Source organism: Daucus carota, chromosome 6 (genome assembly GCF_001625215.2).
Source record: "Daucus carota subsp. sativus chromosome 6, DH1 v3.0, whole genome shotgun sequence".
Classification (NCBI taxonomy): Eukaryota; Viridiplantae; Streptophyta; class Magnoliopsida; order Apiales; family Apiaceae; genus Daucus; species Daucus carota.
In genome coordinates this window covers 24837258-24862457 of record NC_030386.2, presented here as the reverse complement: position 1 = coordinate 24862457, position 25200 = coordinate 24837258, and the positions used below count along the sequence as shown (strand labels likewise).

The following is a 25200-nucleotide window of genomic DNA, read 5'->3' as shown; positions in this document are numbered from 1 at the left end:
ATTTCATAATAAACTTTTCTTAATAAAAAATAACATATGAGTTTGGAATGAAGAAGACTTATACCTCAAGAGCTTGAAGCAAACGACCTCTAATGAATTATAATCAAATCATAATGCAACTGTTTCAACAATCTTGGGGTGGGGGTGCGCATTTTATCATTTGAAAGAATAATGGCTGGAGAACATCCCAATAAAGGAAGAAATCCATAAGCTACACCCAAGGATGTGCTCTACTTGCACCGAAGAAATATAAAAAATGGCAAATAATCATAAATAACTATATGACAAATGGCCCCCTCCCATATAAGCAACAACCAGGAGATGTAAATTAAGAGCTCCATTTTGCTAGCAAATCTGCTGCTTGTGGACTTGCCGTGAACTCCATGTATTGTTCAGTGGCGAACCAGGGAAGATGATTGTTGGAATCCTTTTGCTTTCTTCCAAGTCGGGGAAATCAGTTGTGTAGTGAAGGCCACGACTTTCATGCCTAGCAAGCGCACTACTTACTACTAGCTTGGCACAACAAAATAGGTTTCTCATTTCGCAAGCCTCGAGTCCCACCATTGTTGGTTCCCATCCTTGCTGAAATAAGTAAGCTTCCCATTCCAACTCCAGTTCCCCAATCCTCTGCTCCGCAGTTGTTAGCCTTGTAGTTGATCTAACGATGCCTACATAATCCCACATGATTGATTGCAATTCTTTCCGCACTTCACTTGTCCTTCTTATGATTTTATCCAATACATTATTACCTAGAGACTTGGGAACGGTAGGCCTCTCCCAATAATCAGCAGCATTGCCACCGTAGTGAGAACTTTTCATGTGATCAATAGAAGGCTGTACAGCTCTTCGGGCGAATACTAGCGCTTCAAGCAATGAGTTACTTGCAAGTCTGTTAGCACCATGCAAACCAGTGCATGCAACCTCACCAGCTACATAAAGACCCTCTACATTTGTTTCTCCTTGAAGACCAGCACGAACACCTCCACACATGTAATGTGCAGCAGGAACCACTGGAATCGGTTGGCTGGTAATATCTAGGCCATACTGGAGGCATTCTGCAGCTATATTAGGGAAGTGAGAGAGAATTTCCTCTCTAGGTTTATGACTTATATCAAGTAGCACGTATTTTTCATTACGTTTTTTGAGCTGATCATCTATACTTCTTGCTACCACGTCTCTAGGAGCAAGTTCTGCCCTCTCATCATAGAATGGCATAAACCTTTCCATGTTTAGATTGTAAAGGATGCCTCCATCACCCCTGACGGCTTCGGTAATTAAGAAGGCATTTTCTCGCATTGTTGATGGTCCTGATGGAAGGCCTTCGTCAGCCAAGGCAGTTGGGTGGAACTGCACAAATCTAACAAAAAAACAACAATGGAGTGGATTATTACTACAGATGAAATGAATTTAGTACCTACTATATAGTACCTTATCTATCGAATTCAGTATCCGATCTTCTAGCAGCATTCAAGAAGAAATTGCAAGCATAAACCCAATTGGATAAAATAGATTAAACAAAATATTGACTTTTTTATGATATATGACCACTAAGAAACTGAACAGGGAGAAAACATGCATTGAAGTTTCAATTCACGAAAATTACACTCTTTATATTCTTTGTGAAAAGAAATTCCCCACAAGCTATAGCGAAGTGCTAAAGGGCAAGCTCACGACATTGAATTTACTTCTACTTGCTGGTCTTATAACATTAAAACATAGTTTATTAGAATCTAGGTACACTATAATATCTGTCGTAAACTGAGTTAAAAAACAAGAAAAAAGATTCTATGCAAGCAGAGACGTTTACTTACTCCATGTTAGAAATTACAGCCTGAGCTCGATGTGCCATAGCAATTCCATCTCCCGTAGCTACCTGCAGTGGCAGAGACTAAGTTTCAAGGTATAAATATTAAGCTAACATATTACAAGGTAGATTCTAATTAAAATTGATCAGGACTCAGGAGCCACTTTCACATCATCTCACACCCCTTAATTTACTAAGAATCTCTCTCTCAAACTGAAGAAAATCCAATATTAGTTATTTCAAAAAAAATCCATTTACATGATAGAACCTCTAACTAATCAAGTGCTACTTCATTGAACAATTACAAAACTACAATAAAACAACACAAAGTAATTAACAGAAAACCCCCATTGACATACTTCTTATTTATTTAACCAAAATACCATACTAGGGGTGTTTTGATTTAAATTGCTTACTACTATCTCATGACTATGCTTGGTTCTATAGCTAAATGTTTAAAATGTAGAGCCAAATTTGCAAAAACTTCACTCCAATGCATATATGAATAATTGGTTTTATGGCTATATACTTCAGTGGATTAATTGATAATTGGTTGTAAAATTGGAGTGAACATTTTGTAAACTTAGTTAAATTTTGCGCCATCACCAGTAGTCAAAATGTCTTTAGTTCATCTAGAGCAAGTCAATTATAATTTAGAATCAAGCACTGGGACACAAGTCCTATTTTAGCACAAAACCACACTGTTTGGTTCCAAATAAGCATTAGACTTGCTCTCACAGGAGACTATACCAAAAAAGGTACGCAGTCCTCCCCACCCCACCCAAAACCAATCCCCAAGTCCTATCCTAGGTCCATAACTTACTGGAAGATCATGTTAAGAATCAATCAAGGTATGTCTACTCTAGGTCAGGGCTATGCATAATTTTCATCTTTGGAATCCATTGTATATACTATTTTATCAAGTGATAGCTAGTTGACTATACCGGTGGATTTGTTGTCGACGGATAGATATGCCCTGCACCCCCTGATGCGAGCAAAGTCACCTTTGAGATAAATCGTAATACCTGACATTAAAGGTGGATGATACTGATAAATCTAGAAATAACAGTTTACTGGGCTAAAAGACTCAACTTAATTTTGATAAGAAGCTATCTAAAAGTTGCAGATATACTCACCTCTTTTGTTGCAGTATTCAATATGTCTGCACCATGACAAACCGTGTTTGGACCATCCTACAACACCAAAAATACAATTCAATGTCGGTGAAGAGTTATAAATATTTTCCAAAGTCCTCTCTGATGCCAGCCTAAGTAGCATACAATATTAAAATAATAATTCATTGAACCTGGGAAGTCAGCAAATCTATTGCAAAGTGATGCTCAAACACAGAAATATTTGGATCGTTTACAACTGCATTCAGCAGTGCCCTCTCAATTTCTCTCCCTGTCATATCAGCAGCATGCACAATTCTGTGGTGTGAGTGGCCTCCTTCTCTAGCCAGGTGTAAATTTCCATCCTCCCCGTGATCAAAAGATGCACCCATCGCAATGAGTTCTCTAATTCTATCAGGCCCTTCTGTACAGACCACCTGAACATGTGTGACAAACTTTTATATACATACTGAGGATGAAGAATGGGAGCATATTACAGTCCAATAGCAGCTGTAAAATTCCTCAATTTTAATGCAGGAACAGATGCCCGAGAAAATCAATCTTCAATTCACATTCTTAAAGAGAATGTTATATAGACAATCAAACACTGATCTTTACAATAAAGACTAGCTAATATAAAAAAGTTGGCTTGAAGCCAGAACAGGCAGATGAAATGTAGGCAGTCCATGGACTATATAATTCTTACTATTGTGTGCAGATACTAGCTTTGATTCACTAGCATTTTAATTCAGACAACACATTTAATTCTTAAATTGTTCGTGACATCTAATATAAACCAGGTATAAGCGATAAGCACAACAGCAAGGTAGTCATTTTGAGTACAAGTTTCAGTCCTGAAAACAGCTGAGAATGGGTATAACTCATAAAAATATCTATATTGAGGGACAGGTCCCATTTTAACCTGCCAGATAGAAGTCACTAGGACACTCTTGGAGATGCTCTTACTTATAATATGAGCCATTCTCACACATTACCTAATCCTCGACATAACTAATTAATTGCCTGTAAACTAAGGGAGCCCTGAGAGAGTATCTCTAGGATAAAGCACTACAAAAATCACACAAGACTGCAAACATTTCAGTTCTTTTGGTTAAAGTATTACTTACATATTTGGTTACAAGCTGAAGCTTATACAGGAATTGTTTTTTAATTATTTTTTTTAATTAGTTCAAAGCAACACACAAGTAGACAATGTGTTAAATGTGCCTGATATATTGGAGACAACCAGAAGACTAATTTATACATAAGCCTTGCACTTTAAAACTTACTCTGACAGTCTCTTCGTCGCATAAATACGCCCCTGCTATGATTGTATCTTGCATGTGACTCTCTATAGAGTCTAAAGGGCACAACACAGCACTTACACCTCCCTGAGCATAATTTGTGTTGCTTTCATGAGGCTCAGCCTTGGTTATCACTGCAACAGTTCCATGTTTTGCAACCTCAAGGGCATAACGAAGGCCAGCAACTCCACTGCCAATAACTACGAAGTCAAAGTAATTTGGGGACCCATCTCTCAAGCATGCTGTGACCATGGTTTTATGATACTGCAACTTTTTTACGATCTGAGAATGAGAATAGCCAGATTTGTGGAACCGCAAGATTTTGGACACATTGCTTGAGCTGGGAAATACCATTGGAAGTTAACTTACAATTAAAAACATACAAAAAATCAAATAGGATGACAGATATGTGATATACACTCTTGTGGTAGATATTATAATATCTGCACTAAAAAGAATATCTGAGAAATAGGGCCCTCAGAATAAGAATGTACAAAAATCACAATAAGGCCAACTGGTCAGCTAATCTTTCCACTAATTATTTTGTGCTGATGTAGAAGCTGAAAAATATTTGCAGACAACTAGTCATCTAAATCACAAGTCTTGCAATTATGTTGACATATTATATTAAATATAGCAAGCGTATGTAGCGGCAGGGAGAGCAAGAAGCATATAGATGAAGTTCATCAGTTCATGTAGTTTTGTTAAAACATCTTGTACAAGCTCAACACACAGGGATTCGGATTTCAGTTGCAGTAAACAAGTAGAGAATACATACCTCGACAGATCCTTTGGCTTGCATCTCTTTAGTGATATACTTGAAATCCTGGATGTCTGTCCTCCACAAAGTTGTTGCCCACTGCAAGAAGACTCTCTAAATTGCAAATAACCAGTTCTGGCAGCTACACTGCTTGCCATTGCAACCCTTCTGCAAGCAACACTTATTTTATGTGAAACAGGGTACGCATATTTAAACGCACAGAAAAGTATTTGAATCAGCCAAATCTGTATATCCTCAGCATACATATACATGTATTTTCATAATTTTTCCTGCTCGTAGAGTCGTAGTTAATTATTGGAATTTGAATACTTACACACATGCATCCGATAAAACTTAACCATATACTTCTAAACAATAGAAGAAGGATATCAGAGGCCAAGGCTTTACATGTATATATATAAAATTATACTACAGACATACATAATTTCATGATTGGGTCCCACATTCTTGAAGAGACAGCTTGGTTATGAAATCTCGAGGCCAGAAATATAGCATAGGTATCAAACCAGCAATCACAAAAAAAAAAAAAAAAAAACTTTTTTAATTGTAAACATCCAACAAACAAAGAATAGGAACAAAATATAAGCAAATAATGGGAAAGCACATAAAAACAAGTACAGGTACTTGCAACTCCCAACAAACAAAGCCTCATTAGAAAGAACACATTAATACTAACAAATACAATCACCCCGAGAATTCTTTAGAATTTTTAAGTTGATAAATTTGACTGCAAAATAATATACCATAATTTTCCAGCGTATATGAATATATTGATACAATTAAAGCCTCCTCTTGAGATCTCAGAGGAGGCAAAAGCTTAAAGGGGACCATAAAAGATGAAATTCAAAGCAAAACAAATACACGAAAAATAATAAAGTCTAAGAAAAATGGGTGGAACAAATCATCAAACAATATGTAGAAAAGAAACGGGGACATACCAGATGTTTGTATGTAATTTGTAAGGATTGATGTAGAATGAAGATGATGAATAGGCACAAGGGCTTTAAGGGGAAGAAGCGTGAGGAGAATCTTAAAGGGAGTGGTAGTTTCTCCGCAGCCGCAGGATGTGATGATGCACCTAGACGATTCTGTTAAAAGAAAGATACGCTAATCATGAATCTTTGTCTTAGGAGTACTACTCCCTCCCTCCCCCTCAATTGTTTACATTGGAGGGAGACACGGAGACCAAGACAATGTATGAAAAATGAGTAAAGTTAGATGAAAAGTGGTTAAAGTGGTAGGACCTACCAATATTTAATAATAGATTTGAGATAGTGGAGGAAAGTAGTGGGTGTAATAGTAGTTTTTATTGTTAAATATGGGATAGTAGGGGAATATAGTGGGTGTAATGATGAGAAAAACTTACTATTTATAGTAACGTAAAGAAATGAGAGGGACATCCCAAAATAGTAACCGTAAAGAAATGAAAGGGACAGAGGGAGTATATGCAATTTAACAGTCGTACTTTAATTCGTTGAAATTACTGCTGTCCTAGGAAAATGTAATGAATGAAAAGCCTACAATCCCGAGGCGCCACACCTGATTTTCTCTCTCCTTCAACTTGGCGCCATTCCCTTCTTCGTATTAATCCTTGCTTTACCCTACTTACCCTGCTCTTTGCCGTTTTGCCCCCACCAGAATTTTTACAAAAAGAATTTAGCAGTAGAAAAGGAAAGAATTTAAAACAGAAAATGAAATATCGACAAGAAAGGAATATAATTACCCACAGGTATTGGAATTTTTTCATATTTTCTCTAATTTGCATCGTGTTTTATATTTTTAATTTGCATCGTGTTTCTTTTCTCAGGGTATTTAGAAAGAAGCTGGTACGTGACTTACTTTATGGCTATTCTTTTCTTATTCATTTGAACTTTATTATCTAAACGTCCGTAATTATGTTTGCATCATTTTCGATTAGATGATAAATTTCCTTGAAAAAAAGATATCACAATTGCGATTTATTGTATTTTGATACAATTCATCAACGAGTATGTAGACCTTGCAAAAAAAAGTATGATAAGCTGTGGTTTCAAAAAAAAAAGCATTTAAATAAGTATTTAACAAACCCGTGCAATTTGCATAGTACTACGATGTAGACTATAATATTATTAAATATACCTTTATGAGAACGAAACCGTTAAAATTTCTTTTCAAAGGACAAATTGCAAGCTTATGTTTTTTTTCTAAGCGTTTGTCCAGTGTGTACCCATGGGCACATTCTAAGCACAAAATTTTCTAGGTTTGAAATATTTTAATTGGTGTGGTTGTTGCATTTGCAGGGGGGTCCACCATTATTAAGAAACACCAACCAATCAAAATGAGTCAAACTTGTGGAATTTAGATATTGGCACACACTAGAAAACCGTTTTTCTAAATGCGTACTTGAGTAAAATAGAATATAAAACAAATTTAAGTATTATGATCAAATTTAATTAATCCAAAATAAATTTTTGAATATATATAATCTTTTATAAATGATATGTACGAAAAGATAAATGAAAGAGTATTGAACTTGTGGGAGCAAATTAACAAATTTCTTAAATTATGGTTATATTGGTTTATAAACAAAGGTCAAATCTCATCACAAAAACAGTAAAAATCAAAGTAGGAAAAATGATACAGAAATACGAGTGATGTGTGTTGTTTTGAAAAGGTAATGAAAAGAGCCATCACTTTCTATAGTATTTTCGTGGTCTATGCATTCCGGTGGACAAAAAGTTAACAGCAACATAAAAATCACCCAAAGCCACCAATATTGAAGAAAGATTGATGCTGAGAGTGTGGTGTTTGAATTTTATATTCTATATTTTCATAAGCCAATAAAATTTTCTGCATTTCACGATCACAATATACAATCAAATTTTCTATTTTATGTTATATGGATGACAATATAGAGATTAGTATTATTTTTAGAGAGTTTAGTTCTATGGAGACCATAAATCTTTGGAGTATTGGAGACCATAACATCCACCATTCATTTTGATAACATCCAATGGTCTGTTTTTTTTAGTTTTGTCTTATAATTAATACTCGTATTTTTATTCATATGTGTATGCATTCTTTATGTGCATAACCGACTCTCTTGGCAGTTACATGTATTAGCATTTAATAAGTTTTTATCTCTTGAACCCCAATTTATTTATACAAATTAGGATTAAGTTATCCTACAAATCTCAAGTTTTCAAGAATTAAATGGAAGCAAGTCAAATATTCAACTAGAAAATGTTGTACTTCAATTCAATCGCATATCATTTTCGTGACTCATTCTTCACTAGATCGCAGAACTGCAGGATAAAAAAAGCAGAACAATTAAATCTTAAAAGTAGGAGTATGCCTGCTGCATATTTGTTTAAATAATACACTAAAATTGATAACTAATCAAAAATGCACTACTAAGTATACTTTGCAGGACAATGGATAAACTTCTCACAATACTAGATCTACAGAGACAAATACAGAGAACACAGACTATATACAGGGGACAAAATGTTCTATACACTCCTTTCCATCCCCTTCGTTGCAGGATGAAAATATCTGAGAAACTTGTATGTTCTGCATCATCAAAATACTATTCCGCACATCGTTCATACAAACTATTGTGCATATTGTTCTGCATCATCTCTTTATGGCTCAACGTGATTGCATAGTATATTGTTTTCGTCATGATCAGTGGCGGACCTACAGTCAATGTAGTGGGGGCATGGCCCCCCAGTGAACTTCTGGCCCAAACTTATATTTGAGATAACTTAGCTACTGCCCTTGCAAGTTTATGCTAATGGATAACTGTATAAGCATGAATGAAAGAAAAGTAGCCAAGCTCTCTCGACTTTATAACTTGTTTTATGTCTACAACGTATATGCACATCTTTTACTCAAATTATTTCAAGCCATTTAATATATTTTTTATTTTATTATATCTTGTTTTAAAAAAAATTGTTGTGCCCCCAATGACATTTATTCCTGGGTCCGCCACTGGTCATGATACATAGTTGGTATAAGATACAAGTACAATCATTCTTTAATGTGATTTATTTTAGTTAAAAAGTAAAATAAGATGAACGGTTGGATCATAATTGAATGAATGGTGTAAGATGTGGTCTCCAAGTCTCCGATTAATTCAGGGTCTCCACTGAACTTTACTCTATTTTTAAAGAATAAAGTTCCATGTAATCCACATATTTACTATAGTACCGTAGACCACATATGTTCTGCAACTATAGAATGACATAAAAACATTGCAAAATGTGTTTTTTTGCAAATCATGTTCTATAAAAATCATTATTTTGTTAAAAGTTTTGACAATCCTAAACATTCTACAAGTTAAATAGTGAAAAACACATTATTCTGCAAAACATGTTAAGTTTGCAGAACATATTTACATATTACAGAACATATGTGTTCTACTTGTCGAACATAAATGATTTTCAATATTTTGCATGAAATAGTGATATTTATAAAACATACATTTTCACAATATACTATAAAATAGTGAAATAGTGATATTTCACAAAATGACAAGTTTCATATATTTTGCAATGTTTTTATGTTATTCTATAGTTGGCTAGTTGCAGAACATACGTGGTCTACGGTACTACAGTAAATATGTGGACTGTATGGAACTTAACTCTATTTTTAAAATATAAATAATTTAACTTCTTATATATTGAAGACATAATTTACTTTATGAATCGGTATATCCTATATGTAATTTAGAGTATTTGTTTTACACATATTTTTTTCTCGAAATTTCTTCTGGCTTCTGTATTTCAGCTAGGAAAACGAATATAAAATCATCAACCCCTTCTCTGGCTCCCCACTTGCCGATGTCGACTCCGCTTAATTCTTAAAAATCAGTGCAGCATGATATTTATTTGGAGAATTGTGATTTTAGTAACATCAAAAGCATCTTAAATGAGGCTAAGTTAATTTCAACACTATTATTTGTATTTATTCTCTATTTATAATTTATTATTATTTGAGGAAAATTTGGAAAGAGAATTAAAGAAGAGTGAATAGAAGGAAAGGGAAATGAATATAATATTCAATAAATATTCAAGAATAATAACTTAAAAGCATCTCCAATCCAAACAGATTTTTAAACTTCAAATTTAAAGAACATGTGGAAAAATAGTGCACCTAGTTGCTCTTTAAAAATTAGGAGCCATCATTTTCTTCTCAGCGCGCTCTTTATTTAAAACTATTTGAATACTCCCTCCGTTTCAAATTAGATGTCCACTTTCAAAAAATCACACAGTTTAAGAAAAGTGGTTGTTCACAAATTAATTGTATTAAATGAGCATAATATGAGGTGTGAGATTGATCTATGAAATATAAATAAGAGATATGTGGAGGATAATTGATTTAGAAAATATAATTTTGCATTGAAGGTTGAAGTGGACAAGTAATTTGAAACAAAAAAATTTCTTAAAAGTGGACATGTAAATTGAAACGGAGGGAGTATATGGTATTCACTTCCCTCCAATTCTATTCGTGGCTCTCTCCAACCATTCTTTCAAATAATAATAAAATATAAAAAGAGATCAAATTTAAAAAATAAAATTGGAGCTATCACTGTATTTAACCTATATTAATTTATTAGTAATCATATATTATATTATTTTTTAGAGAATGAACTCTGAGCACTGTCAAAAATGTCATCTAAATATTTAAAAAAGAAGACTCTTAACCACTAATAGGCCATTCAAGCACAAATTTTCGTGTTTTCTTTCAATTTAATTTTAAAAACTTGTTTGAAAAATTAGGGTCATGTTCCAGAGAGAACCATTAGAGAAAGAACCATAGAACCCTTACCTTATTAGGCAAGGGTTCAGCAGCAGAACTTAAGTATTAGTTGGGGTTCTGCAGCAGAACTTCACAAAAAAAATGTCAATATCTATGGATTATATTTTTAAATTATTTTTGAACACACACAACGATGAAAAAACATGAAAAAAACATGTATTTAGATTTAGATCCTAAAAATCTATTTAAAATTTAGGGTTCTGCAGCAGAACCCTAGTGGTTCTATGGTTCTATTTTAAGGAGCGGTTCTCTCTTGAGCGCGACCCTGAAAAATTAACGGGGGATGCTCTGACGGCGATGTCTCTTTTTTATCCTCATACTAAGTTCTCTCGCTTGACAAATTGTGGAAGCATGGTTAAGAATTACTAGTAAGCAATAGCTCAATAGCACATCACACAAAGTGGAAGAAGATTGCTCCCGAGTGTCACTTTCGAATAAAGGAAGTGCTTGAATGATTGTTAACAGATTTATCATTGGTGTTTTTCTTTTTGATAGGCAAATTCTCCACTCTTCTTGCTAATTGGATGTCTACAACTAAAAAAAATTCTTGCAGGACACGTGTTAGGATGGTGTTTGGCTACAGTTTTGAAACCTAAAGAGTTGAACAATGAAAATAGACGGCTAACTTTTGAATTTATAAATTAGAAATACTTATTCGTACTGTTTATATGAAAAGTCAAAAATTACTTATAAAAAGTTGAAAATCCTAATTTTTGTATCATGACTTCTATTTCTTCCACAAACACTTCAACCACTTAGAGCATTCCTATTGGGTTCCCCATAATTTCCCTATCCCTATAATTTAGAGACATTTTTAACTTTTAGTCTAAATTGTTGTTCCATCCGAAACCCTAAAATGGGTTTAGTTTTAGGGACAAAAACTAAAACCCCATATTTGGAGACTTACTATTCGTTCCCCATTCCATTCCTTTTCATTTCATTTTTTACTTTTGTTTATAACTATAATTGATTAGATAATAGATGGAAGAGAGAGAAAGAAGTAATATAAAATTGAATATAGGGATGGGGTAAGATAGGATGGGGGATGAGATGTAGAAGATTTTTAAATTCATCAATATAATTTTAGGGAATTACTAAATTTAGTAAGAAAATAGGGATAGGGATGGAGAAACCATTGTGAATGCTTATAAGTCTTAATTTGTTTTTAACTTTTATTCCACTTCTCTATTTTGGGCAAAAAAACACTTATTTTAAATTGACCCAAACGACCCCTATGTATGTGCGGATAATCTTTTTAAACACGACTTAAAATAATATGACACAAAATTTTAAAATATTACACTCTCTCTGTCTCCTAACAAAAATCGCTTTCACTTTTTACACGTAAATTGAGATGTAAAAAAAACACACCTCTACATATTATTTTTCAAAATTTCTTTTTCTGAATAAAAATATAAATATTAAAATTTTATCTAGAAAAAAAGAATTTGAAAAATAATATGTGAAGGTATGTCTTTTTTGTCATACGTCAAATTACATGTAAAGAGACTCTTATTATAGGACGAAGGGAGTATATATTTGTCCTTATTTTAAAATAACTTCTTACAATAAATTTTAATTAGTAAAATAATATATATAAATTAACATATTAAATAATAATTTATTGAGAAAAAAAATAATTGGATCCGTTCTGAAACAAAACGGTCCGACCTGATCGACACTGTTTAAATTATAAATAGTGATGCTCATTTAAATTGCGATGGAGGGAGTAATTTCTTAAGCAAGCCGAGTGGTAATTATGTTCATGGCCCAGAGGAGAACAAGTAGTAGCAAATCTGGCCACAGATTGAAATAAATGGGTATGGGCCGGAAGATGTGGGCATTAAATAAGTTTCAATAGGGGTTAATGTAGAAGAAACTAGAATCTTCATTATTAAATGAAAAAAAAATTTAAAATCGGAGCTTTTACACACATCAGTCCAGCCCATTAAACATGGCCCGCCTTCATCAACATTAACTATACATAACTGAACCTCCTTCTATTTTTTTCTTAAATAGTAAAAAAATTCGAAATTAACGTTAACTGTTGCTTAAAAGTAGAAAACTAGAAATGAATATGTGGATGACGCTGCATCGATCACACAATACATAGAAACAAAGTCAAATAAATGCATATAATATTACAGAACATGTTAACACTGTAAGAGAAGTAGCAGAAATGGCTGCTTCTGCACTTTCACTCACTTGCAATCTCTCATCCCAATCTCATCCCCTCACTAAAACATCATCGTACTCATGTTCTCTCCGCCGCCACTTTAAAAACCCTAATTATTCCACGAATCAGTCATTGATCTGCGCAGCTCTTGGTAATGATAATCAGCATCCTTGTAGAGTCCAGAAGAAGCTTCTAGAACATCTTCTCGTAGCGACAACTTCGGTGGCCTTGTCATTCACTCTGTTTCTGAGTGATGTGGACTCTGCTTCAGCTTTTGTTGTGACTACGCCTCGGAAATTGCAGACGGATGAGCTGGCTACTGTTCGGTTGTTCCAGGAGAACACTCCTTCTGTTGTCTACATTACTAATCTCGCTGTCAAGTACTGACCGTAATTATGTTTGTTTTTCGATGTTTCGAGATGTGCATTTTATGTATTTGATGTTTGTTTGTTGTGATTTAGGCAGGATGCGTTTACATTGGATGTGTTAGAGGTGCCTCAAGGCTCTGGCTCTGGATTCGTGTGGGATAAGAAGGGTCACATTGTTACTAATTATCATGTCATTCGTGGCGCTTCTGATCTCAGGTTTCCCTTTTTCTTTCACTTTCATATTTAGCTTCGGTTTTTAATACCTCTAGTGCTACACTGCTGTTTTAGCTTTTGTGAGTATCTCGGGTTTGGTTAGGTTTTGTCAATTGTTAGTTGCTATTATGAATTGTGTGATATGAATTGGACAGTTAGTATTATCATAGGTTCAAGCTACCGGAAGTGACAATGAATCATATAAAATCTTTTCCGTCGAGTCATTTCAGTACATTAACCGTTTGTTAGTTCTTTTAGTATGGATGTTAATAAATGTGATGGTCATCAACTAACCTAATTAGTTTTGTGAAATTGTTTAATATTTTGTGGTTAATAATCTTTTCAGACAATGGAAACTGTGAGTCTGGGACACTTTAATTATAGATTGCTTCGTACATTTTATTCTAGTGTTTTTTAGTTAATAAAAACAAGTTTTGAGGAAGTCATGGTCGAACTTTACATTATAATTTTGACCTTGCGCAATACCAAAAACATCTCTATTTCGTAAAATGCATTTCATACATCTCTCATATTACACCATTTTAGAAAAAGAAAAAAAGAAACTCCAACGTGGTCATTGCTGAAAATGCAGAAAATTTGGCTATAATTAAAGTGGTACCATTGTTATGATCTATAGTCCATAACCTGTATATTCAATAATGTTATTACCTATTATTAATATTAATGGGTTATCAAAAAAATTAGGAATTTTATTTTTTCGTTTGATCGCGGTTAATAATCGAAAAACTGAATTAGAAAATTCCGCTACAGAAAACCGAACTCAAATATATAATTCGGTTAACCGAACCAAATTATTGCGGCTATTCGATTCACTTTTTGTTAACCGAACCGAATGCTCAATCCTATATGTAATACCATATGTTCAATACATATGTTCAGTTGTCAAAGATCTAATGTCAAACCTTACACAATTCATGAAATTGTAGTCTACACCCTTGGTCCCGAATTGTGGGTTTACTTCATCCCTCGATGTGGAACACGATCAAATCTAACAATTATGGTGGTTTGAAAAAATGAAAGAAGGAAGAAAAATGGACGAGATAAAAAAAAATAAAGTCAATTTAAAGGACTAAATTTCCATATCTATGACTAACTTGAGATCAAAGGCAAACTAGGAAAATGTGTGAAAGTTCTAAAGAAGTAAGAAGAGGTCAAGAAGAAAAAATACCATAATTAATCATTGCAAAAACACACAAAATCACAAAGAAGCTCTTGGGCGCTAAAGTGCAAAGCGAAGTGCATGCTTTTTTCAAAGAAACACACTACACACACAAAGTTAATATATATTGACAAGATATTAGATGTTAGCATTATCCAAATCTATAAAGTTAGATCTCGTCTTTGTTGAAGATGAAGTGAAATGAAACTCTCATATTTTATGAAAGCCATGTTGGAATAGGCTATATTTTGATGTTTTCTATTCAAACCCATTTTTTATAGTACTCCAATCTATTTTTTGTTCTTTCGCACAAGCTTTATTCTCTGTCACTTTTTTGAGCATATTGATATTGATTTCGACTTCTTTTGCAAGCGTCCTTCTTTTAAATGCATTGGCCATTGGGCGTTTCTGAACAATAAATAAGATTGTGTTTTAGTTTGCATATCAATGTCCTAAACAAATATTGCTATAACCGTCTTACAGAACATGTACATAGCTTAGCAAAAGAAAAGAAAAATACACATATCATATCTTTATAAATAATAAGTACAGTATATGACTTTATAATTTAAATTATGACTTTTGACTTAAAATAGGTATATGAAAAATCGTTAATCTATAATATTAGAATGCTTAAAATCAAAATATCATATAAATGTTTAAAATCATATATTCTACATTCCAATTTGATTGTTTTATTTTTTTTTTGATCAAAATAATATGTTTTCATTTCGTGTTTGTTTGGAAATACAATGCTCCTTCCATCCCTCTCAAATTAGCTTAATTATGACTTTCCAACAATTTTCGTAAAGCATAACAACAATATAAAGCAATCGTTCTATAGTTTTGCAATTTTAAAATCTAGTGCTATTTGCTTATAATTGTTATCCAAACTCAGTTGGAACGCTGACTGGTCTCCTCCCTCCAGCATCTGGGGACTTTATTTGGCAGAATAGTCTTCTGTTTTGCTTTATTAAGAAGCTCATGTCGTACTCGTTTGTTAGTTGATACTAGATAATTATTTGTAGTGCATATAATTGAGAGTGTAATAATATTATTATGATAAAGAATAGGTTATTTCTGACTGATCAAGTTTTGGTTTTATATCTAGTATGAAGCGGGAAAAAAATGTTAGTTTTCCGTATGGAACTTTGTTCTTGTGCCTAGTGTCCCCTGTTCAGGGCTGTTCTTGTGTGATTCTTTTTTTCTGATAAGATTTCTATATCTGAATGGTTACTCATAATTACCAGAGTCACTCTTGCTGATCAGAGCACTTTTGATGCAAAAGTTGTTGGATTTGACCAAGATAAAGATGTTGCAGTCTTGAGTATTGATGCACCTAAAGACAAATTACGGCCCATACCAATTGGAGTGTCAGCTGACTTACTTGTTGGTCAAAAAGTGTTTGCCATCGGAAACCCTGTAAGTGTAAACTTATCTTTGTTGATTGCTGAAATTAAGCGCACACAATATTGTTTTTTCTACCCATGCAATAGCCAATAATTACAATCTTGCTCAATCAAGTACTGTGCCACTTATATGTTACATTAGGTTCATCCTGTGACAAATATATATAATAGAAACATCATTCTTTGCTTGATACTTGAATCTTTCTTGTTTTACTAATATTTGTGTTCTTGCAGTTTGGGCTTGATCATACACTAACAACTGGCGTCATCAGGTGTGAATTTTTGTTCTTTATAGTAAAACAATGGAGTATACAGGGTATGAAATATTGACTTGTAGCCTTGTAGGTGTGTGTTAATATACTACAACAGATTACGCAGGAGTGGCAATTTCGGGTAATGGGGCAGGGTTTTTACCCGGTCCTTTTTTTGGGTCAACCCGGACCCTAAATGGGTTAAAATTTCAGCCCGAACCCGACCTATTCAGTACCTGATTAACCCGAAAATGACCCGTTTTGATCCAAAATTTATTGAAAGTTAATTATTTTTATTATGTAATATATAAAGGATAGTTTAATGAGATTATATTATATGTGAATAAATTGTTTAAATAATATATATTACAAATGTTTGTAACTGTCTGATGTCAATTTTTATATTGTACACAATATGTCATTATATATAAAAAAGTGGGTTAGGTTCGGGTACCAACCTGAACCTGACCCGGGTTTTTCGGGTAAAAATTACCCTACCCGAACCCAACCCAAAATATAAATTTTTTTACCCTAGCTCGTATTTTTTCGAGTCGGTTTCACGTCAGGTTTCAGGTCGTGTTGGATTTTCCCACCCCCAAGTTTAGGAGCTACATATACTATTGAACTACTACAGATTATATGTGTACAATAGGACTGAAAACCTGTTTTGAACTGGTCTATGAAAAGGCCGGTCTTTCTGAGAAAGACTTAATGAGGATTGGCTGTTTGGACCGGTCAGGTCCCAATCTTTTTTCCATGGCCTTTGTTTTTTTTATTCTTTATGTTTTTTTCTTTATTCATTTTTTAGTTTTTTAAAAATAAATAGAGACCAATACACACATACACACACACACACAAATTTGAAAGAGGAGCGAAGTATATGCATGCATGATGCATGTTCTGTAGTTTTAATTTCAAAACAACACCTCGTTAGGAGATTCCACCTAAATGACACTATTAGTTTTTTTTTGAAGTGATGATAATATGTAGTCACCACTTCCACAACATTACTTCTTTTTTTGTCTGTAATTTACATCAAAGCAAGCTGAAAACTCCATTCCGGTTACATAAAGCTATGAGTTGGCTAGCTCATTATTTGGTACAAAATTATGTACAGTCGATATATGTTTATTGGTAAATATATATAACATAAAAAATATATAAAAAGGTTAGTATATTCATCAAAATACTATCAAATTAAATTACTAAGGGATTGGTTTTGTATTATTTTGGATGAATTGATGAATTTCCTCCATGTTAAAGTGAAATCTAGAGAATAAATGTGTGCATTTGGCGGGAATTTATTATATTGCAATTCAAGAGCATAACAGAAGCAAAGTCTGTAGGACACATTATTTTAGACATCTTATTGTATTCTATTCCAGATATCTCATTGCAATCTCTAAAAGTATTCTTCATATATATTTGTAGTGGGCTCCGAAGGGAAATCAGCTCCGCTGCTACTGGTCGTCCAATACAAGATGTAATTCAGACAGATGCTGCCATCAACCCTGGTAACAGTGGGGGGCCACTTCTTGATAGTGCAGGAAGTCTTATTGGGATAAATACTGCTATCTATTCTCCATCTGGTGCATCATCTGGTGTTGGGTTTTCGATTCCAGTTGACACAGTGGGTTACAACTTTGACTTTCTCACACATCTTCGATTATTATGGAGTTATATTACAGTTTCATTCTTTATTTTACCAGTGCATTCACTATATGTCCAGGTAGGCGGAATTGTTGATCAGTTGGTGCAATTTGGTAAAGTTACACGACCCATTTTAGGAATCAAATTCGCACCTGATCAATCTGTGGAGCAACTTGGAGTTACTGGGGTTCTTGTCTTAGATGCTCCTGCGAATGGTCCAGCTGGCAAAGCGGTATGTCTACTCATTCCTGTAAACTTCATATCCATGGCAGCATTTGGAAAATATTTGTATAGATATTGTTTTAAGCCAGAAATAATCGTTTCCTACTGTTAGAAGATTACTAAATGAATCCGATGTTCTTTCAATTAATTGGTAAAGCATCTCCGTTCCTCAGGGCCTGCTTTCAACTAAACGCGATGCCTATGGAAGACTTATACTGGGCGACATCATAACATCTGTAAATGGAAAAAAGGTTTCCAATGGAAGTGATTTGTACAGAATTCTTGACCAATGTAAAGTGGGTGATACGGTAAGCTTTAAATTTATATTCTTTACCCATGGGTTGCTTGAAGTAATATCATTTTGATATAGTACATGACATTCCTTAAGTTAGTTACTACTCCCCCTGTTCTATGAAATTGGTCACGCGTTTGTTTTTGCACACACTTTAAAGAGTTCTGTCACATGATTAGAATTATTATTTTTCACTTTTTCTTTTTAAATTTAATTAAATTTTCTGTTTACAAAAAGAATATTTAGAATAATAATTCTAAATACGTGGTCAAAGTTCTTCGAAATGTGTGGAAAAAGGTCAAGTTTACTATAAAAGTTCAGAGTAAAGCAGATAAATCTTCAAAATTGAGGATTAACGTTATTTGTCAGCTCCTAGAAATAAATAGTTTTATCTTTCTGGTAAACATAAATTGATTTCATTGGTGATACACGCTACTAGCGTGTTAATTGTTATATCAGTATAAAGCTATATGTGTTTTAGAATTTACATTATAAGGAGTTGCAGTTTGGGTACACTGTGTATTTCTTATGTTATATAATTAAAAGATAACTCAACAAGTAGCACTGGAAATTTGACATTAACTCTCCATAAGCACTCAGCATGTCATTTCATTGTTTCTTGGAAGCAGAAGAATCTTACAAAAATAGAATGTGCCCGAGTGAATTAAGAATGTATTAAATGAAATTGCTGTGAATATTTAGCAAAAAAGATAGAGAGAAAGAAATTTCTGTGGACCTGCTGCTATTATCATATGCTACAGTCACATAAGCAGAAGCTCATTTATTTTATGAGTTTGGTTCATGCAGATATAACTGACAGAGGATGTAACACGTGCAGGTCACAGTGGAGGTTCTGCGAGGTGATCATGTTGAGAAGATACCAGTAAACCTTGAACCAAAGCCTGATGAAACATGATGATACCTCTTTTGAGGTCAGCACATAATAATAATTCATGCATTACTAAGAAATTGCCTAGCATTGTGTAGTAAATGTATCATTGTCATGATATAGGATCTTGTACATAATTCATCTGTTGTAATAGCATCTTTACATCTTTATATTAATAAAAGTTTCCGCCTCTTATTCAGTACTGTTTAGCGACAAAAGGTTCCCTCTATAATACATAATATAGTTAGCTGTGAAAAATGTATTGTAATTTTGTAAAGTTAGAAGCCAGCTTGGTAATATATACTATAATACTAAATTTGGTTAAAGAAAACTGTTGATGCGCGAGGGTGTGAAGAACTTAATTTTGACCATCCTATCTTTGGTATGATGGAAAAAATGGTACAAAAGTTTGGAAGCATTTTCGAGACTTGATAAAGCTTAGAGAAACTCACTTGGGTATAGAAAAATGATTTTCTAGATGGGAATAGTCGCAACCACTAGAATTATACTATATAGCATACATAAGGTAATGCTATAGGTTAACTACAAATGTACATTTAATTAGGCTAATGCTTTGTGAACAAAGGATACCAGATGTTTTCTGATTGATTTAAATCAATATGAGAACCCATTATAAGAAGCTGCGGATGAATTCTCTAAACCTGAATGTATCTAAAGTCATGGTCAATTTCCACAATAAAATTTGATAAGACCCACTTGTATCTGGTTTGTATGATCGATGTTGGCTTCTGAAGTTGGCTGTAACAAGTTGACAAGAGTCTACTACTTAACTTGTACTGGCGTTGGAGCCCCCTATTCTTCTTTTTATGGCTATTACCCTGAAACCTCATGTGCTAGCAAGCTTCGCCAGTAAAGAACAGTGCTGGTAGCTCATGTGCTAACAAGCTTGGCCAGGAAGAACAATGCTGTTGGGCATGTAAAGACAACTAGCTTTACCAAAGAAACATAATACTGACGAATCAATACAAATAGGAATATCAAAAAGAGTGAACATTTCCTCTTATTAATGGATATCTCCAAATATGGCTATCCGGTTGTTATCAGAGGCGTTTAGAAGAAAGTAGTCAGCATATGAGCAGTTGGTGGTTCAAGAGAATAAAGAAAGAATTTGTTTACTGATTCATGCATTAAGATCGTTTAGTTACTCAGTCTTTTAGGCGAAAATTTATTAACTCTCAATTTTCTAAATTAATTTATTCTAAAGTTTTTCTCAGTTGGTTGTTACCATAAGATAAAAAGATGACCCCCCTGATGGAGTCCAATAGCAGAGATACCGAACTCAGCATATGAAACTAGTACAATTGCCATTGGAACAATTATGAACTGTTAAGTGTACAAGAGCCAGCATTTCCTGTTTTACTTTGTAAATTCTTCCCTGTGCAATGTTTCTGAGCTGTTTGCTTATTTGATTTCTGTAGTGACTGATATCTTTTTTTTTTTTTTTTTTTAAGAATATTTAATGACTGATATCTTATTAGAATTTATTATCTTGGCCCAAGTTGGTATAAATTCTGATCAAAATTAACCCTTAGAAAGAGCTAAGTGAGTGGCTTATATTTGAAATAGCAACATGATACACTTAGAAAGACTATGGTCTCAACAAGTTATTCGTTTCAGTCTGACCCAATAGAGTCCAAGGTATGATCTCTATTCTCTAAGCATGTCCTTAGAGCTTCCAGTGCAGTATTGTGGCGACATCTTTTACCTAGCAAAATCAAAATGCAGTAATGAACAATAGTAATGTAGAGAAAACTTCAGACAATAAGGAGCCTCGTATAATCTCCATCTTGTTTATTATAAATTATTGCTCTTTTAAGGCAAATACAACATACAAAAGGCGGAGGAGTTAATAGAGAATATAGTAATATAACAAAGCCGCGAGGTCACTGGCATGGGGTTGATGTTCATACGGAGGATGGGGGAGAGAGGCTGAAGTCGAGTCCCCATAGCTCGAAAGATCCATTCACGAAGTCGTAGTGAGCACCCTTTAGCGCCAAGGTTTTGTTCACCAAACCATCTCTCACAAATGGGTATGACAAGAGGTTGCTGAGTGATACATTCACAGCTTCCTGCATTCCATTAGTTTTTCCAAACACAGAGGATTAGATTAGAGATGATATATTAGCGATTAGTTGTTTAGATCTTGAATATTTACAGAAAAGGTTGCTGTACCTTCTCACAGCATGCACACTGATCTCCGAAAGGTTTGTCACCGTGCTCTGCTGTGACTTTGGCCTTGGCAGGCAGTCCGATCTTGACCCAGTCTTCAATGAAATCGCTGTCCATTAGAGTTGAAATTAGAAAGATAAGTTTGTGAGCTTGTCGGGTTTGAGTTCAGAATCTGCAAATTGGGAGAAGGAAGTATCCTTACGTAGATCTGGGTCCCTCAAATGTGAAGGACATGAGCCCCTTGATACCACCACAAGCGCTGTGTCCAATAACCACGATTTCGGAAACCTTGAGATGCAACACTGCATACTCAACAGCAGAGCCAACTCCTGTATGTTTCTCCTATTTCAGAGAAGATATAGAGTACATTAGAGCAGTCGGTGACTCGGTAAAATGTCTTTTAGGCGTCATTTGTCAATCAAAATATGCTAAATTTTCTGGTTATGACTACGACATGGTTACCTTGTCAAAGGGAGGGACCATGTTGGCTACGTTACGGACAACGAATGCTTCACCGGGCTGGAAATCCAGTACGTGCGAGGGGCACACACGGGAGTCGGAGCATGCAAATACCATAAACTGAAACACAGAAACGGTATGAGTAAGCTGTGCTTAACTTGCATCTCAAACTTGTACTGGTTAGTCTCTGTTGTACCTTGGGGCTCTGGCCTTTGGAGAGTTCTTCGTACAAAGCTGGGTTTGTCCTGGAGAGGAAAATAACAAATATACAAATCATTCCTACATAATCTAACAATCCACAACAATAAAAAGTTCTCGAGAGAATCAGAGGAGGGAACTGAGGAGTTACACGTATTTCTCCTTCTTGAACTTGATGAAACCAGTTTTGAGCCTCTCAACAGAATCAAACGCTTTGCCGCCATCAGGTGTCTTGAGCTCAGCTGTTATCTGACCAACCTTCGCTGCTGCAACCGGTCCAAGCTCTCCTTTCTCACTGCAAACCCCCACAGATTAACAATAAGCACGCGACAGAATCCCTCCCAAGGTCCTTCAGTAGATATCATATCTAGAAAGCACGAATATCACGCTTGTTCAACATACCTGATCAGCTTCTTGAGTCCAGCAATGGCCTCTTCATACTCTGTTCCCATTTCTTCTCTCTACAATTTATTAGCAATTGTGTAATCAGGATCGCAGCTTGAACAACTCTACCACTACTTTACTCCTACACCTAACAATACTATATACACAAGTCTCCCAATTTATAGAGGAATTATTTTTCCACTTGAATTAGTTTGGGGCCTGGTGGTGCATGCTTGTGAAAGCGAAACTAAAAGACCCTTTTCTCGGAAGATCATAAATATCGAAGATAATAACATCTCGCAATAAAGATTACGTAAAAATTAGCGAGTATACCAAATTCCGTAGAAATTGGTATATGTATGTATGAAATGCCACTTGTTTGAAACGGAAAGAACCCAAATTTTAAGGATGCCACCTACCAGCGGCGACGTGTGAGTGCTGTGTGATCCATTTCACGTGAATAGCTATTCAGATGAATTGTTATCACACACTTCCACATCATCTTTATGGCAAAATAGACAAATAATAAAAGAAGTGGGATGAAAATTAAATTTTTGCCACATGCAGTAGGGACCTGTTTGAAAAACAAAATACTACCCCAAACCGTTTGAATATTCAAGATTTTTTTAAATTCGGAGCCTCTCGGCTAGTGCTGTAAACGAACAGAGCCGTTTTAGGAGTCGTTTTAGGAGTGAGCGTTTTAAGCAAGTAGTCGCGTTATGGCATAATGCAATGTATAATGAGAGAGGGAGAGTACCAAGACGGGGGTGATGAGGGGAGCAGGGGCCGCGAAAACAGGCTCGTTCCTGATGAGGCTGGGGACGGAGTTGGAAGAAGAAGAGGAGGAGGAAGATAGTCTGGCGGAGACAGATGGGCGGAAATGCTGTTTAGTTGCTACGCTGGAAGAAGATTGAGCAGGGGAGACAGAGGTGAAGCACCAATTGTTAATTGTAATACTCGACATTGTGCAACTGATACTACGCTGCTCTCCTTTTATATATAAATTGCACCCTTATTAATATTATATACTCTCCCATGCCATTCCCGGATAATGAAAGCGATTGCTGGGCTAATCTTAGCTTCTTCCTTTCTCGATCAGTTTTTGACGATGGAGATTACACATGCACACTTCCCGTTTGGTTTCAGTTTTATTTCTTCTGGAATTAAATAGATAAGAATATTTATGGATTTTCTTGCCATAGGAGTTATCTATGAACTTTGTGTTCTCGTGACTTAACTCTTTTAGCCATAATCTCGTGCATGCAATTTATTTTTACTGCTGTTATAGATGTTCTTCCTGCTAAGTTGCACCACAAGTTCTTGCACTGATGGCTGAGCACTGAACACTTGAACTCTTACATGTAATTAGTATTTTCACATAGTTCAGTTCTTTTCCCCTTCCTCTGTGTCCTGTTTATCATGCCATTCTGTCGCGAATGGCTCTTTTGGTTCTGAGTTCTATATATTAAAACAAACTCTTCTTTTCTGCAGACTTCAATGTAATAGTACTAGTATAGTGCGATAGACATCCTGAACTTGAAATTACATAAACATATATGCATTAGCTTTAAATGAAAAATATAAACTTTAACACAGTCAGATTTTAGATTTACTTCTACGAGACCCTCCTGATTAACATTGACAATTCTAAAGACTAAACCGAGTGCTGTTATATTGCATAATGTATACCAGAGATGCTCCAGCAAATGTTACCACAAATTATGATATTTTGAATTGTATTCAGTATATTAATTCTGTGGTGGTGAGTGAAAACAATATCTGGTTGCCGCGTTGCAAAATGGGTAAGCATAGACAGATCTAAGGTGGAGAATGAAGCTGAAGATAAGGGCAGAGATAAAGTAAGAGGACAATGTGGGGAGGTGAAGAAATTACAGCATGAAAGGTCTCAAAATTTTGGATAAAATACAAAAATCAGATAGCACAACTTTATATTTAGATTCAAAGACATACTGGATAGATGGATAAGGGGTGTTATCTCCAAAACATGGTTCTGCATGTTTCTCTCCTTTCTTAACTTGCTGCTAAATTCCTGCATTTCAGATTCCCTTTTATTGCCTACTGCAGCACTGTGCAGTGCATAAAACCAAATGACTATTATAAATATCAAAATGAAATTAACAAGATGCATCTGAGCATCTCCATACCTATGAAAGAAGGACAGTGCAGAAACTGAAACATTATAGGAGAAATTATGCTCCATTGTTCTTGGACTCAAATCGCGGAGTTTGGAGCATAAGATTGAGTGTTCTTCATTTTTAGAGGTGACTGCAGGTTTCTTGTATATATGGGTCATTGCTCATTTCTGGCTCTGAACTTCATGTCAACATTTTTAGTCATCACTGAGTTATGTTGTCATCTTGTTTTTTTACTTGGTCTACCACCTGCAAATTCCTTTTATTTATGTCAATATTTCTTTTCACATAAACAATCATCTCAGACTTACAATTAAATGGTGATACTTTTATTTATAAAATGATATAAATAACATCCAGTTA

General features: G+C 34.7%; 3 protein-coding genes across 4 annotated transcripts; 1 reads left to right on the top strand and 2 right to left on the bottom strand.

The window, feature by feature from the left end:
• Positions 1 to 73: 73 nt before the first annotated feature.
• LOC108224835 (L-aspartate oxidase 2-a, chloroplastic) lies at positions 74 to 6105 on the bottom strand. 2 transcript variants are annotated; one of them, XM_017399566.2, is made up of 8 exons: positions 5940 to 6105; positions 4999 to 5148; positions 4206 to 4560; positions 3111 to 3353; positions 2941 to 2997; positions 2749 to 2829; positions 1812 to 1873; positions 74 to 1357 (listed from the first exon to the last, which is right to left on the bottom strand). In XM_017399566.2, the coding sequence occupies exons 2-8, from the start codon at positions 5136 to 5138 to the stop codon at positions 346 to 348; spliced, it is 1950 nt and encodes a 649-aa protein (XP_017255055.1). In that variant the 5' UTR covers positions 5139 to 5148; positions 5940 to 6105; the 3' UTR covers positions 74 to 345. The 2 variants fall into 2 exon arrangements, with proteins under 2 accessions (XP_017255055.1, XP_063936495.1); XM_064080425.1 differs by lacking the exon at positions 5940 to 6105 and having other exon boundaries at positions 4999 to 5212.
• Positions 6106 to 12889: 6784 nt separating this feature from the next.
• On the top strand, positions 12890 to 19652 carry LOC108224251 (protease Do-like 1, chloroplastic). Its single transcript, XM_017398770.2, has 8 exons — positions 12890 to 13359; positions 13441 to 13563; positions 15991 to 16162; positions 16384 to 16421; positions 17832 to 18030; positions 18130 to 18282; positions 18446 to 18580; positions 19403 to 19652. Exons 1-8 carry the CDS (start codon positions 12983 to 12985, stop codon positions 19478 to 19480), a joined length of 1275 nt encoding a protein of 424 aa, XP_017254259.1. The 5' UTR covers positions 12890 to 12982; the 3' UTR covers positions 19481 to 19652.
• Positions 19653 to 20983: 1331 nt separating this feature from the next.
• LOC108192923 (carbonic anhydrase, chloroplastic) lies at positions 20984 to 23689 on the bottom strand. Its single transcript, XM_017359462.2, has 9 exons — positions 23442 to 23689; positions 22703 to 22761; positions 22452 to 22595; positions 22299 to 22347; positions 22106 to 22222; positions 21846 to 21985; positions 21647 to 21752; positions 21385 to 21543; positions 20984 to 21179 (listed from the first exon to the last, which is right to left on the bottom strand). Exons 1-9 carry the CDS (start codon positions 23646 to 23648, stop codon positions 21141 to 21143), a joined length of 1020 nt encoding a protein of 339 aa, XP_017214951.1. The 5' UTR covers positions 23649 to 23689; the 3' UTR covers positions 20984 to 21140.
• Between the last annotated feature and the right edge of the window lie 1511 nt (positions 23690 to 25200).